The sequence below is a fragment of the Gobio gobio genome (genome assembly GCF_949357685.1).
Source record: "Gobio gobio genome assembly, chromosome: 13".
In the NCBI taxonomy this organism is placed as follows: Eukaryota; Metazoa; Chordata; class Actinopteri; order Cypriniformes; family Gobionidae; genus Gobio; species Gobio gobio.
Window position 1 is genome coordinate 4,931,237 of NC_137106.1, and position 12,500 is coordinate 4,943,736.

The 12,500-nt window shown below is 41.3% G+C and overlaps 1 protein-coding gene across 1 annotated transcript in view; it reads right to left on the minus strand.

Moving 5' to 3' along the window:
• The window catches only part of plcb2 (phospholipase C, beta 2), a gene marked incomplete at its 3' end in the record, with an annotated part of 75,907 nt that extends 63,685 nt beyond the window's left edge, over nt 1-12,222 (minus strand). The window contains exons 1-4 of the mRNA XM_079833971.1: nt 12,104-12,222; nt 11,837-11,914; nt 8,938-9,006; nt 178-315 (exon numbers count right to left, since the gene is read on the minus strand). Of these exons, the coding sequence (XP_079690097.1) occupies nt 178-315; nt 8,938-9,006; nt 11,837-11,914; nt 12,104-12,187 (369 nt within the window). The 5' untranslated portion in view covers nt 12,188-12,222. The remainder of the gene's footprint in view (nt 1-177; nt 316-8,937; nt 9,007-11,836; nt 11,915-12,103) is intronic.
• Between the last annotated feature and the right edge of the window lie 278 nt (nt 12,223-12,500).

A 12,500-nucleotide genomic window follows, 5' to 3' on the forward strand; every position in this document is an offset into this window, starting at 1 on the left:
CATGCGCTGACCCCGCTCTGTGATTGTACGTGGCCTACCACTTCCTGGCTGAGTTGCTGTGTTTCCCAATTGCTTCCAATTTGTTATAATGCCATCTATCTAACTAGCTATAAAAGTTAACAGGGATGTGTTAAAGTGTGTCATTATTTTACTGAATAAAAATATAAAGTTTGAAACCTGAGCCACTTCTTTTGAGGCAAAGAAGTTGTGATAGGTGAGGTTGACGGTGTCGCTGCCTGTTACGATGGTCAGCACTTTGGCCAGATGATGGCTGTCAGGAAAATCCATGTTGAAGACATTACGTACTTTTGGATGCTGAAAGTGTAAAACAATCACAAGACATTACTTAAGAAAATAAAAAGTTGTCTAAAAAGTACCTGCATACTTAAAGGGTTAGTTCACCCAAAAAAGAGAATTCTCATTGGTTCTTCTCACTGAGGCTCAAACGTGATGCCTAACACGAGAATGAACCTCATTGGTTCTCACTGAAGCTCAAACGTGATGCGTAACACGAGAATGAACCTCATTGGTTCTCACTGAAGCTCAAACGTGATGCGTAACACGAGAATGAACCTCATTGGTTCTCACTGAAGCTCAAACGTGATGCGTAACACAAGAATGAACCTAATTGGTTCTCGCTGAATCTTAAACAAGCTGAGTAACAGGAGAATGAACCTCATTGGTTCTCGCTGAAGCTCAAAAGTGATGCGTAACACGAGAATGAACCTCATTGGTTCTCGCTGAAGCTCAAACGTGATGCGTAACACAAGAATGAACCTCATTGGTTCTCGCTGAATCTTAAACAAGCTGAGTAACACGAGAATGAACCTCATTGGTTCTTACAGAAGCTCAAACATGATGCGTAACACGAGAATGAACCTCATTGGTTCTTACAGAAGCTCAAACGTGATGCGTAACATGAGAATGAACCTCATTGGTTCTCACAGAAGCTCAAACGTGATGCGTAACATGAGAATGAACCTCATTGGTTCTTACAGAAGCTCAAAGGTGATGCGTAACATGAGAATGAACCTCATCGGTTCTTACAGAAGCTCAAACGTGATGCGTAACACGAGAATGAACCTCATTGGTTCTCGCTGAAGCTCAAACGTGATGCGTAACACGAGAATGAACCTCATTGGTTCTCGCTGAAGCTCAAACGTGATGCGTAACACGAGAATGAACCTCATTGGTTCTCACTGAAGTTCAAACGTGATGCGTAACACGAGAATGAACCTCATTGGTTCTCACAGAAGCTCAAACGTGATGCGTAACGCGAGAATGAACCTCATTTGTTCTTGCTGAAGCTCAAACGTGATGCGTAACACGAGAATGAACCTCATTGGTTCTCACTGAAGTTCAAACGTGATGCGTAACACGAGAATGAACCTCATTGGTTCTCAAAGAAGCTCAAACGTGACGCGTAACACGAGAATGAACCTCATTGGTTCTTGCTGAAGCTCAAACGTGATGCGTAACACGAGAATGAACCTCATTGGTTCTCGCTGAAGCTCAAACGTGATGCGTAACACGAGAATGAACCTCATTGGTTCTCACTGAAGTTCAAACGTGATGCGTAACACGAGAATGAACCTCATTGGTTCTCACAGAAGCTCAAACGTGATGCGTGACACGAGAATGAACCTCATTGGTTCTCACAGAAGCTCGAACGTGATGCGTAACACGAGAATGAACCTCATTGGTTCTCATTGAAGCTCAAATTAACCTCATTGGTTCTTGCTGAAGCTCAAACGTGATGCGTAACACGAGAATGAACCTCATTGGTTCTCGCTGAAGCTCAAACGTGATGCGTAACACGAGAATGAACCTCATTGGTTCTCACTGAAGTTCAAACGTGATGCGTAACACGAGAATGAACCTCATTGGTTCTCACAGAAGCTCAAACGTGATGTGTAACACGAGAATGAACCTCATTGGTTCTCACAGAAGCTCAAATGTTGATGCGTAACTCGAGAATGAACCTCATTGGTTCTCATTGAAGCTCAAATTAACCTCACTGGTTCTTGCTGAAGCTCAAACGTGATGCGTAACACAAGAATGAACCTCATTGGTTCTCGCTGAAGCTCAAACGTGATGCGTAACACGAGAATGAACCTCATTGGTTCTCGCTGAAGCTCAAACGTGATGCGTAACACGAGAATGAACCTCATTTGTTCTCACTGAAGCTCAAACGTGCTGCGTAACACAAGAATGAACCTCATTGGTTCTTACAGAAGCTCAAACGTGATGCGTAACACGAGAATGAACCTCATTGGTTCTCACAGAAGCTCAAACATGATGCGTAACACGAGAATGAACCTCATTGGTTCTTACAGAAGCTCAAACGTGATGCTTAACATGAGAATGAACCTCATTGGTTCTCACAGAAGCTCAAACATGATGCGTAACACGAGAATGAACCTCATTGGTTCTTACAGAAGCTCAAACGTGATGCTTAACATGAGAATTAACCTCATTGGTTCTTGCTGAAGCTCAAACGTGATGCGTAACACGAGAATGAACCTCATTGGTTCTCGCTGAAGCTCAAACGTGATGCGTAACACGAGAATGAACCTCATTGGTTCTCGCTGAAGCTCAAACGTGATGCGTAACACGAGAATGAACCTCATTTGTTCTAACTGAAGCTCAAACGTGCTGCGTAACGCGAGAATGAACCTCATTGGTTCTCACTGAAGCTCAAACGTGATGCGTAACACAAGAATGAACCTCATTGGTTCTTACAGAAGCTCAAACGTGATGCGTAACACGAGAATGAACCTCATTGGTTCTCACAGAAGCTCAAACGTGATGCTTAACATGAGAATGAACCTCATTGGTTCTCACAGAAGCTCAAACGTGATGCGTGACACGAGAATGAACCTCATTGGTTCTCACAGAAGCTCAAACGTGATGCGTAACACGAGAATGAACCTCATTGGTTCTTACAGAAGCTCAAACGTGATGCTTAACATGAGAATGAACCTCATTGGTTCTCACAGAAGCTCAAACGTGATGCGTAACACGAGAATGAACCTCATTTGTTCTCACTGAAGCTCAAACGTGCAGCGTAACACGAGAATGAACCTCATTGGTTCTCACTGAAGCTCAAACGTGATGCGTAACACAAGAATGAACCTCATTGGTTCTCACAGAAGCTCAAACGTGATGCGTAACACGAGAATGAACCTCATTGGTTCTCACAGAAGCTCAAACATGATGCGTAACACGAGAATGAACCTCATTGGTTCTTACAGAAGCTCAAACGTGATGCTTAACATGAGAATGAACCTCATTGGTTCTCACAGAAGCTCAAACGTATTGCGTAACATGAGAATGAACCTCATTGGTTCTTACAGAAGCTCAAACGTGATGCGTAACACGAGAATGAACCTCATTGGTTCTTACAGAAGCTCAAACGTGATGCGTAACACGAGAATGAACCTCATTGGTTCTCATTGAAGCTCAAATTAACCTCATTGGTTCTTGCTGAAGCTCAAACGTGATGCGTAACACAAGAATGAACCTCATTGGTTTTCACTGAAGTTCAAACGTGATGCGTAACACGAGAATGAACCTCATTGGTTCTTATAGAAGCTCAAACGTGATGCGTAACACGAGAATGAACCTCATTGGTTCTTACAGAAGCTCAAACGTGATGCGTAACACGAGAATGAACCTCATTGGTTCTTACAGAAGCTCAAACGTGATGCGTAACACGAGAATGAACCTCATTGGTTCTCACTGAAGCTCAAACGTGATGCGTAACACAAGAATGAACCTCATTGGTTCTTGCTGAAGCTCAAACGTGATGCGTAACACGAGAATGAACCTCATTGGTTCTCACAGAAGCTCAAACGTGATGCGTAACACGAGAATGAACCTCATTTGTTCTCACAGAAGCTCAAACGTGATGCGTAACACAAGAATGAACCTCATTGGTTCTCGCTGAAGCTCAAACGTGATGCGTAACACGAGAATGAACCTCATTGGTTCTCGCTGAAGCTCAAGCGTGATGCGTAACACGAGAATGAACCTCATTGGTTCTCGCTGAAGCTCAAACGTGATGCGTAACACGAGAATGAACCTCATTGGTTCTCGCTGAAGCTCAAACGTGATGCGTAACACGAGAATGAACCTCATTGGTTCTCGCTGAAGCTCAAACGTGATGCGTAACACGAGAATGAACCTCATTGGTTCTCGCTGAAGCTCAAACGTGATGCGTAACACGAGAATGAACCTCATTGGTTCTCGCTGAAGCTCAAACATGCTGCGTAACACGAGAATTAACCTCATTGGTTCTCGCTGAAGTTCAAACGTGATGCGTAACACAAGAATGAACCTCATTGGTTCTCACAGAAGCTCAAACATGATGCGTAACACGAGAATGAACCTCATTGGTTCTTACAGAAGCTCAAACGTGATGCTTAACATGAGAATGAACCTCATTGGTTCTCGCTGAAGTTCAAACGTAATGCGTAACACGAGAATGAACCTCATTGGTTCTCGCTGAAGCTCAAACGTGATGCGTAACACAAGAATGAACCTCATTGGTTCTCACAGAAGCTCAAACGTGATGCGTAACATGAGAATGAACCTTATTGGTTCTTGCTGAAGCTCAAACGTAATGCGTAACACGAGAATGAACCTCATTGTTTTTCACAGAAGCTCAAACGTCATGCGTAACACGAGAATGAGCCTCATTGGTTCTCACAGAAGCTCAAACGTGATGCGTAACACGAGAATGAGCCTCATTGGTTCTCACAGAAGCTCAAACGTGATGCGTAACACGAGAATGAGCCTCATTGGTTCTCACAGAAGCTCAAACGTGATGCGTAACACGAGAATGAGCCTCATTGGTTCTCACAGAAGCTCAAACGTGATGCGTAACACGAGAATGAACCTCATTGGTTCTCACAGAAGCTCAAACGTGATGCGTAACACGAGAATGAGCCTCATTGGTTCTCACAGAAGCTCAAACGTGATGCGTAACACGAGAATGAACCTCATTGGTTCTCACTGAAGTTCAAATGTGATGCGTAACACGAGAATGAACCTCATTGGTTCTCACTGAAGTTCAAATGTGATGCGTAACACGAGAATGAACCTCATTGGTTCTCACTGAAGCTCAAACGTGATGCGTAACATGAGAATGAACCTCATTGGTTCTCACTGAAGCTCAAACGTGATGCGTAACATGAGAATGAACCTCATTGGTTCTCACTGAAGCTCAAACGTGATGCGTAACACGAGAATGAACCTCATTGGTTCTCACTGAAGCTCAAACGTGATGCGTAACATGAGAATGAACCTCATTGGTTCTCACAGAAGCTCAAACGTGATGCGTAACACGAGAATGAACCTCATTGGTTCTCACAGAAGCTCAAACGTGATGCGTAACATGAGAATGAACCTCATTGGTTCTCACAGAAGCTCAAACGTGATGCGTAACACAAAAATGAACCTCATTGGTTCTCACAGAAGCTCAAACGTGATGCGTAACATGAGAATGAACCTCATTGGTTCTCACAGAAGCTCAAACGTGATGCGTAACATGAGAATGAACCTCATTGGTTCTCACAGAAGCTCAAACGTGATGCGTAACACAAGAATGAACCTCATTGGTTCTCACAGAAGCTCAAACGTGATGCGTAACACGAGAATGAACCTCATTGGTTCTTGCTGAAGCTCAAACGTGATGCGTAACACGAGAATGAAACTCATTGGTTCTCACAGAAGATCAAACGTGATGCGTAACACGAGAATGAACCTCATTGGTTCTCACAGAAGATCAAACGTGATGCGTAACACGAGAATTAACCTCATTGGTTCTCACTGAAGCTCAAACGTGATGCGTAACACAAGAATGAACCTCATTGGTTCTCACAGAAGCTCAAACGTGATGCGTAACACGAGAATGAACCTCATTGGTTCTTGCTGAAGCTCAAACGTGATGCGTAACACGAGAATGAAACTCATTGGTTCTCACAGAAGATCAAACGTGATGCGTAACACGAGAATGAACCTCATTGGTTCTCACTGAAGCTCAAACGTGATGCGTAACACGAGAATGAACCTCATTGGTTCTCACAGAAGATCAAACGTGATGCGTAACACGAGAATGAACCTCATTGGTTCTCACTGAAGCTCAAACGTGATGCGTAACACGAGAATGAACCTCATTGGTTCTTGCTGAAGCTCAAACGTGATGCGTAACACGAGAATGAAACTCATTGGTTCTCACTGAAGCTCAAACGTGATGCGTAACACGAGAATGAACCTCATTGGTTCTTGGTGAAGCTCAAACGTGATGCGTAACACGAGAATGAACCTCATTGGTTCTTGCTGAAGCTCAAACGTGATGCGTAACACGAGAATGAACCTCATTGGTTCTTGCTGAAGCTCAAATGTGATGCGTAACACGAGAATGAACCTCATTGGTTCTTGCTGAAGCTCAAACGTGATGCGTAACACGAGAATGAACCTCATTGGTTCTTGCTGAAGCTCAAATGTGATGCGTAACACGAGAATGAACCTCATTGGTTCTCACAGAAGCTCAAACGTGATGCGTAACACGAGAATGAACCTCATTGGTTCTCACAGAAGCTCAAACGTGATGCGTAACACGAGAATGAACCTCATTGGTTCTCACAGAAGCTCAAACGTGATGCGTAACACAAGAATGAACCTCATTGGTTCTCACTGAAGCTCAAACGTGATGCGTAACATGAGAATTAACCTCATTGGTTCTCACAGAAGCTCAAACGTGATGCGTAACACGAGAATGAACCTCATTGGTTCTCACAGAAGCTCAAACGTGATGCGTAACACGAGAATGAACCTCATTGGTTCTCACAGAAGCTCAAACGTGATGCGTAACACGAGAATGAACCTCATTGGTTCTCACTGAAGCTCAAATTAAACCTGTTCATCATATAAAGTGATCGAGCCTCTTGGATTAAGTGGATTAGTAAATCTTACAGGTTCGGAACGACATGAGGGTGAGAAATTAACGTCAGAATTGTCCTTTTTAGGTGAACTGTCCCTTTAAATGAAAGTCGCTGTCTCAGATATCAAAGCAAGAGATGCTGAAGAGTGAAAGCTCTAGAAACATCTCGTCCATGACGTCTGCTTTCCATACATGAGCCATCAACAAGAACAACCCACACCGGCAAACAAATCCGGCTTCATGCAAATGTGTTAAGGAGAACTACGAGGTCAACAGCTGTGTGTTGTGTAGAGAGAGGCGAAGAAAAACTACATATAACCATATCAATACATCAAACATGACATCAATAATATTCTGTTTACATTACTAATAGTTTTGTAAAATGTGCATGTCAAAAATGCTCCTCTATTGTAAGTGGCGTTGGATAACAGCATCTGGTAAAGGCATAACTTTGTGAGAAGGATGATCAATATTTCATATTTTCGTTGTTTGTGATCTAAGGTGAGTTGATGTAATGTGTGTGTGTGTGTGTGTGTGGGCATGTTTTTGTGAAATATCAGGACACAAATGTGTGTAATAACATGGGTATTACAAAAAGAGGGTGAAATATGAAGACGTTCCCCATGTCCTCACTTTTCAAAATGCTTATAAATCACACAGAACAAGTTTTTTTTCACAGAAAGTGAACTGCACAGTCTCCTGTGAGGGTTAGGTTTAGGGGCAGGGGCAGTGTGTGTGTGTGTGTGTGTGTGTGTGTGTGTGTGTGTGTGTGTGTGTGTGTGTGTGTGATGGGTAGGTTTAGGGGCAGGGGCAGTGTAAGGGGATAGAAAATACGGTTTGTACGGTATAAAAACCATTACGCCTATGGAATGTCCCCACATTTCACAAAAACAAACATGTGTGTGTGTGTGTGTGTGTGTGTAATGGGTAGGTTTAGGGGTGGGGGCAGTGTGTGTGTATGTGTTTGTGTGTGTGTGTGTGTGTGTGTGTGTGTGTGTGTGTGTGTGTAATGGGTAGGTTTAGGGGCAGGGGCAGTGTGTGTGTGTGTGTGTGTGTGTGTGATGGGTAGGTTTAGGGGCAGGGGCAGTGTGTGTGTGTGTGTGTGTGTGTGTGTGTAATGGGTAGGTTTAGGGGCAGGGGCAGTGTGTGTGTGTGTGTGTGTGTGTGTGTGTGTGTGTGTGTGTGTGTGTGTGTGTGTGTGTGTGTGTGTGTGTGTGTGTGTGTGTGTGTGTGTGTGTGTGTGTGTGTGTGTGTGTGTGTGTGTGTGTGTGTGTGTGTGTGTGTGTGTGTGATGGGTAGGTTTAGGGGCAGGGGCAGTGTGTGTGTGTGTGTGTGTGTGTGTGTGTGTGTGTGTGTGTGTGTGTGTGTGTGTGTGTGTGTGTGTGTGTGTGTGTGTGTGTGTGTGTGTGTGTGTGTGTGGACTGGTAATCATCACGTTATGGGGACAAAATGTCCCCACAAAGATAGCAATATCCGAAATCCTCATCCTTGTGGGGACATTTTTAGGTCCCCATGAGGAAAACATCTTATAAATCAGACTAAGTGATGTTTTTGAAAATGTAAAATTGCAGAATGTCTCCTGTGAGGGTTAGGTTTAGGGGCAGTGTAGGGGGATAGAATATACGGTATGTACGGTATAAAAACCATTACGCCTATGGAAAGTCCCCATAAAAGATGAAAACACTACATGTGTGTGTGTGTGTGTGTGTGTGTGATGGGTAGGTTTAGGGTCAGTGTAAGGGGATAGAAAATACGGTTTGTACGGTATAAAAACCATTACGCCTATGGAATGTCCTCACATTTCACAAAAACAAACGTGTGTGTGTGTGTGTGTGTGTGTGTGTGTGTGTGTGTGTGTGTATGACGCTGCCGTTTGCAAGGCAAATTCACACAAATACTCAAATGCAACAATGAACTCAAACACTGACTGTCTGTTTCATCATGAGTTATGCAACAAAACACATCCCATAACACACGGATAGGGCACATACTTTCGGGAGTTTGGCATATTTCCCTGCTCTTGTGTCCCTGATGGTGGCCACATCCAAAATCTCGGTTTCCTGCAGGATAGAGGGACAGGAAATGACATCACAGGTAAAGCACAGAACAGGATTATAACTTGAGTTTCTGGAGCTCAAACTAGAGAGCGTGACGTTCACAACGCCGAGGTCATGGGTTCACATCCCAGAGCATGAGCCTTCAATAAAAGCATCCGCTAAATGCAGAGAAGATATCCGACATACATAAAGAACAGCTGAAATATTATCAACAGGTTTATTATAGTTAAAAGTAAAATCATAAAAATATATATTTTTGTTACTTGAAAAAAAATGTATGTTAAGTGAAAAATTGTTAAAGTAAAAATTTTATTTAAATGATTAAAAAAATAACAAAACATAATTACCTTATTTAAGATTAAAATGAAAACATGAAATATAAAACATAAAAACTATATTAGTCTCAATGGTACTAAACACTAATTCTCAACAAACCATTAAATAAAAAAATATTTTTTTGTAGAATAATTGCAAACAAGACATTACAAATCACATGCTGTTTTAAATTTTTGATAATTGAAAGAAATAATATGAAATAATGCCGACATAATATTAAGAAATCAATTGAAACATAAAATAAAAAAACTTAAAAAGAAATTGGCAACTAGTCAAAATAAAATGTTAAAGTTGAAGTACTAATATTACTAAAATTAAAAAATATTAAAGATAAATAGAAATATTGAAAAAACTAATACAAATTACAAAATCACACAACAAAAGAGTTTGTTTTCAAATTAAATGAATATATAAAAGTAAATGCTATTTCAAAATAGTGTGTGTGTGTATACGTGTATAAACACACACACCTTCATAAATATAATATATTATGTAACCAAACTTTTATGTTAGATGTGATTAATCGCAGTTAATCGTTTTGACAGCACTGAAATAAATACTATGATACTATATAATTAATACTAAAATAAACTGAAGCTTCATACACAGTGGAGCTGATGTGTGTGTGTGTGTGTGTGTGTGTGTGTGTGTGTGTGTGTGTGTGTGTGTGTGTGTGTGTGTGTGTGTGTGTGTGTGTGTGTGTGTGTGTGTGTGTGTGTGTGTGTGTATGATAATGTACATTATAACACAATATGTGTCAGATCAGAGCAGTTCTCAGGCCACAGATCCAGCTGAGAGAGATCTGACACGCTACAGACCTTCATCAGCGCAAATCAATACACACACACACACACACACACACACACACGCACACACACACACGCGCGCGCGTATGAATATTGTGTTTTGCATGCTGCCTTTTAGGCAAAATATGCAGGGACTTGTAATACGAATCTTCAATATTAAGATGTAAAATATATACATGTGATAAACGTGCTTATGAATCTCTGCAGCTCAAACTAAATCATAACGTTTTTCGCAATGACCAAGGTCATGGGTTCGATTCCCGGAGGAATATGAAACGATCAGATATAGATCCACTGCATTGTAAGTTAAAAGCCAAAATTAGGTGAAATATTCTCAACAAAATATTAAATTAGCATTTTTTGTACAATTATTGTTGAATAATTGCAAACTAGTCCTGTTGTCTGCAGTGCTGACGAAAACTAAAATAATTTTTGTTATAATAAAGCTGAAATAATATTGCGCTTAAAATTATAAATGTCGCCTTGCCAACTGACTGAAATTTTTTATGTTTAAGTTGGAGTACTAAAATGACTAAAACTTATAAAAAATTATATTGTGATATAAAATAAACTGTAATTTTTAAGTAAAAGTGTAAAGTTGAAAAAAGATTATCCACATTTATTTACATTGAAACACTCGTTTTGGACGCTGTACTACGGTAATACTGTGGTTTTTGCACATTTACCATAGTAATATGATTATGATTATGTATATGAATATGGCAATCATTCAATTACCATCACTGTACCATACACTCTAAAAAATGCTGGGTTAAAAATAACCCAAGTTGGGTTGAAAATGGGTTGTTTTAACCCCGCATTTTGGTTGTTTTTACCCAGTGAATGGGTTGTTTTAAAACAAAATTTCTGGGTTAAACAACCCAATTGCTGAGTTAAAATAACCCAATTGCTGAGTTAAAATAACCCAATCGCTGAGTTAAAACAACCCAATCGCTGGGTTAAAACAACCCAATCTCTGAGTTAAAACAACCCAATCGCTGGGTTAAAACAACCCAATCGCTGGGCTAAAATAACCCAATTGCTGGTTTAAAACAACCCAATTGCTGGTTTAAAACAACCCAATCGCTTTAAAACAACTCAATCGCTGGGTTAAAACAACCCAATCGCTGGGTTAAAACAAACCAATTGCGGAGATAAAACAACCCAATCGCTGGGTTAAAACAACCCAATTGCTGGGTTAAAACAACCCAATCGCTGGGCTAAAATAACCCAATTGCTGGTTTAAAACAACCCAATTGCTGGTTTAAAACAACCCAATCGCTTTAAAACAACTCAATCGCTGGGTTAAAACAACCCAATCGCTGGGTTAAAACAAACCAATTGCGGAGATAAAACAACCCAATCGCTGGGTTAAAACAACCCAATCGCTGGGTTAAAACAAACCAATTGCGGAGTTAAAACAACCCAATCGCTGGGTTAAAACAACCCAATTGCTGGGTTAGTCCATTTTCAACCCAACTTGGGTTATTTTTAACCCAGCTTTTTTCAGAGTGTAGTAAAGTGGGACTTCAGGGAAATGATTTAGTAAAATAAAAACATGTAAAAACATGTAAAACAGATTTCCAAAGTGGAATATCCCCAACCGAACATTTATATAAGGGTCCACCTGACCAAAAGAGGCCCTAGAGATTAATATTAATAATAAAGTATGATTATGCGCATGTTCAAACCTTGCTCTGGTTGATCCAGTACAGGTAAAATCCTTTGGGGTCCATCTTCAGGGTGACCGGCGTGGTTTTCTTCGAGTCCTGGGGAGAGATTTTATAGGAAAACTTTGAGATAATTCATAAATGGATCATAAATGGAGACCGTTTTCATTAGAGACTGACAAATATAGTGTGTTTAGACCAAACAGTCCAGTTTCAGGACAGACGCACCTGCTGAGAATCTCAAGTCTCTCTTTATTTATCAGGCACAATATGATCATGTCCACTTACTTCTTTCCATTTTGTGAAGCGGTCCCCCTTGACGAGGTACTCTTTGACGTCTGGCTCCTGGAGCGAGGGACGGGTTCGAATCATTGTGGCCGAACGCTTTAACTCATCCTCGTCCCGGCTGGAATGAAGGGCTCTGGGTTTAGTCGGCTGAAATGAGCCGGCAGGACGTCCAGCCTTCCATATGCATTGCAAATGAGTGTGAGGAGCGGAGCGGACCCACCCTGCTCAGGTTCAGCGGACTCACGCCCGTCAGGAGCAGATCACAGAGAAGAGTGCGTTTGTCTGAACTGAAGATTTATGCTTTTGAATTGGACGTGAGATTTCCATCCGTTCACATTTACTAATCAATGTAATGTCTGTCATTCAGAAACTCACACACAGAAATCACTGAAAGTTT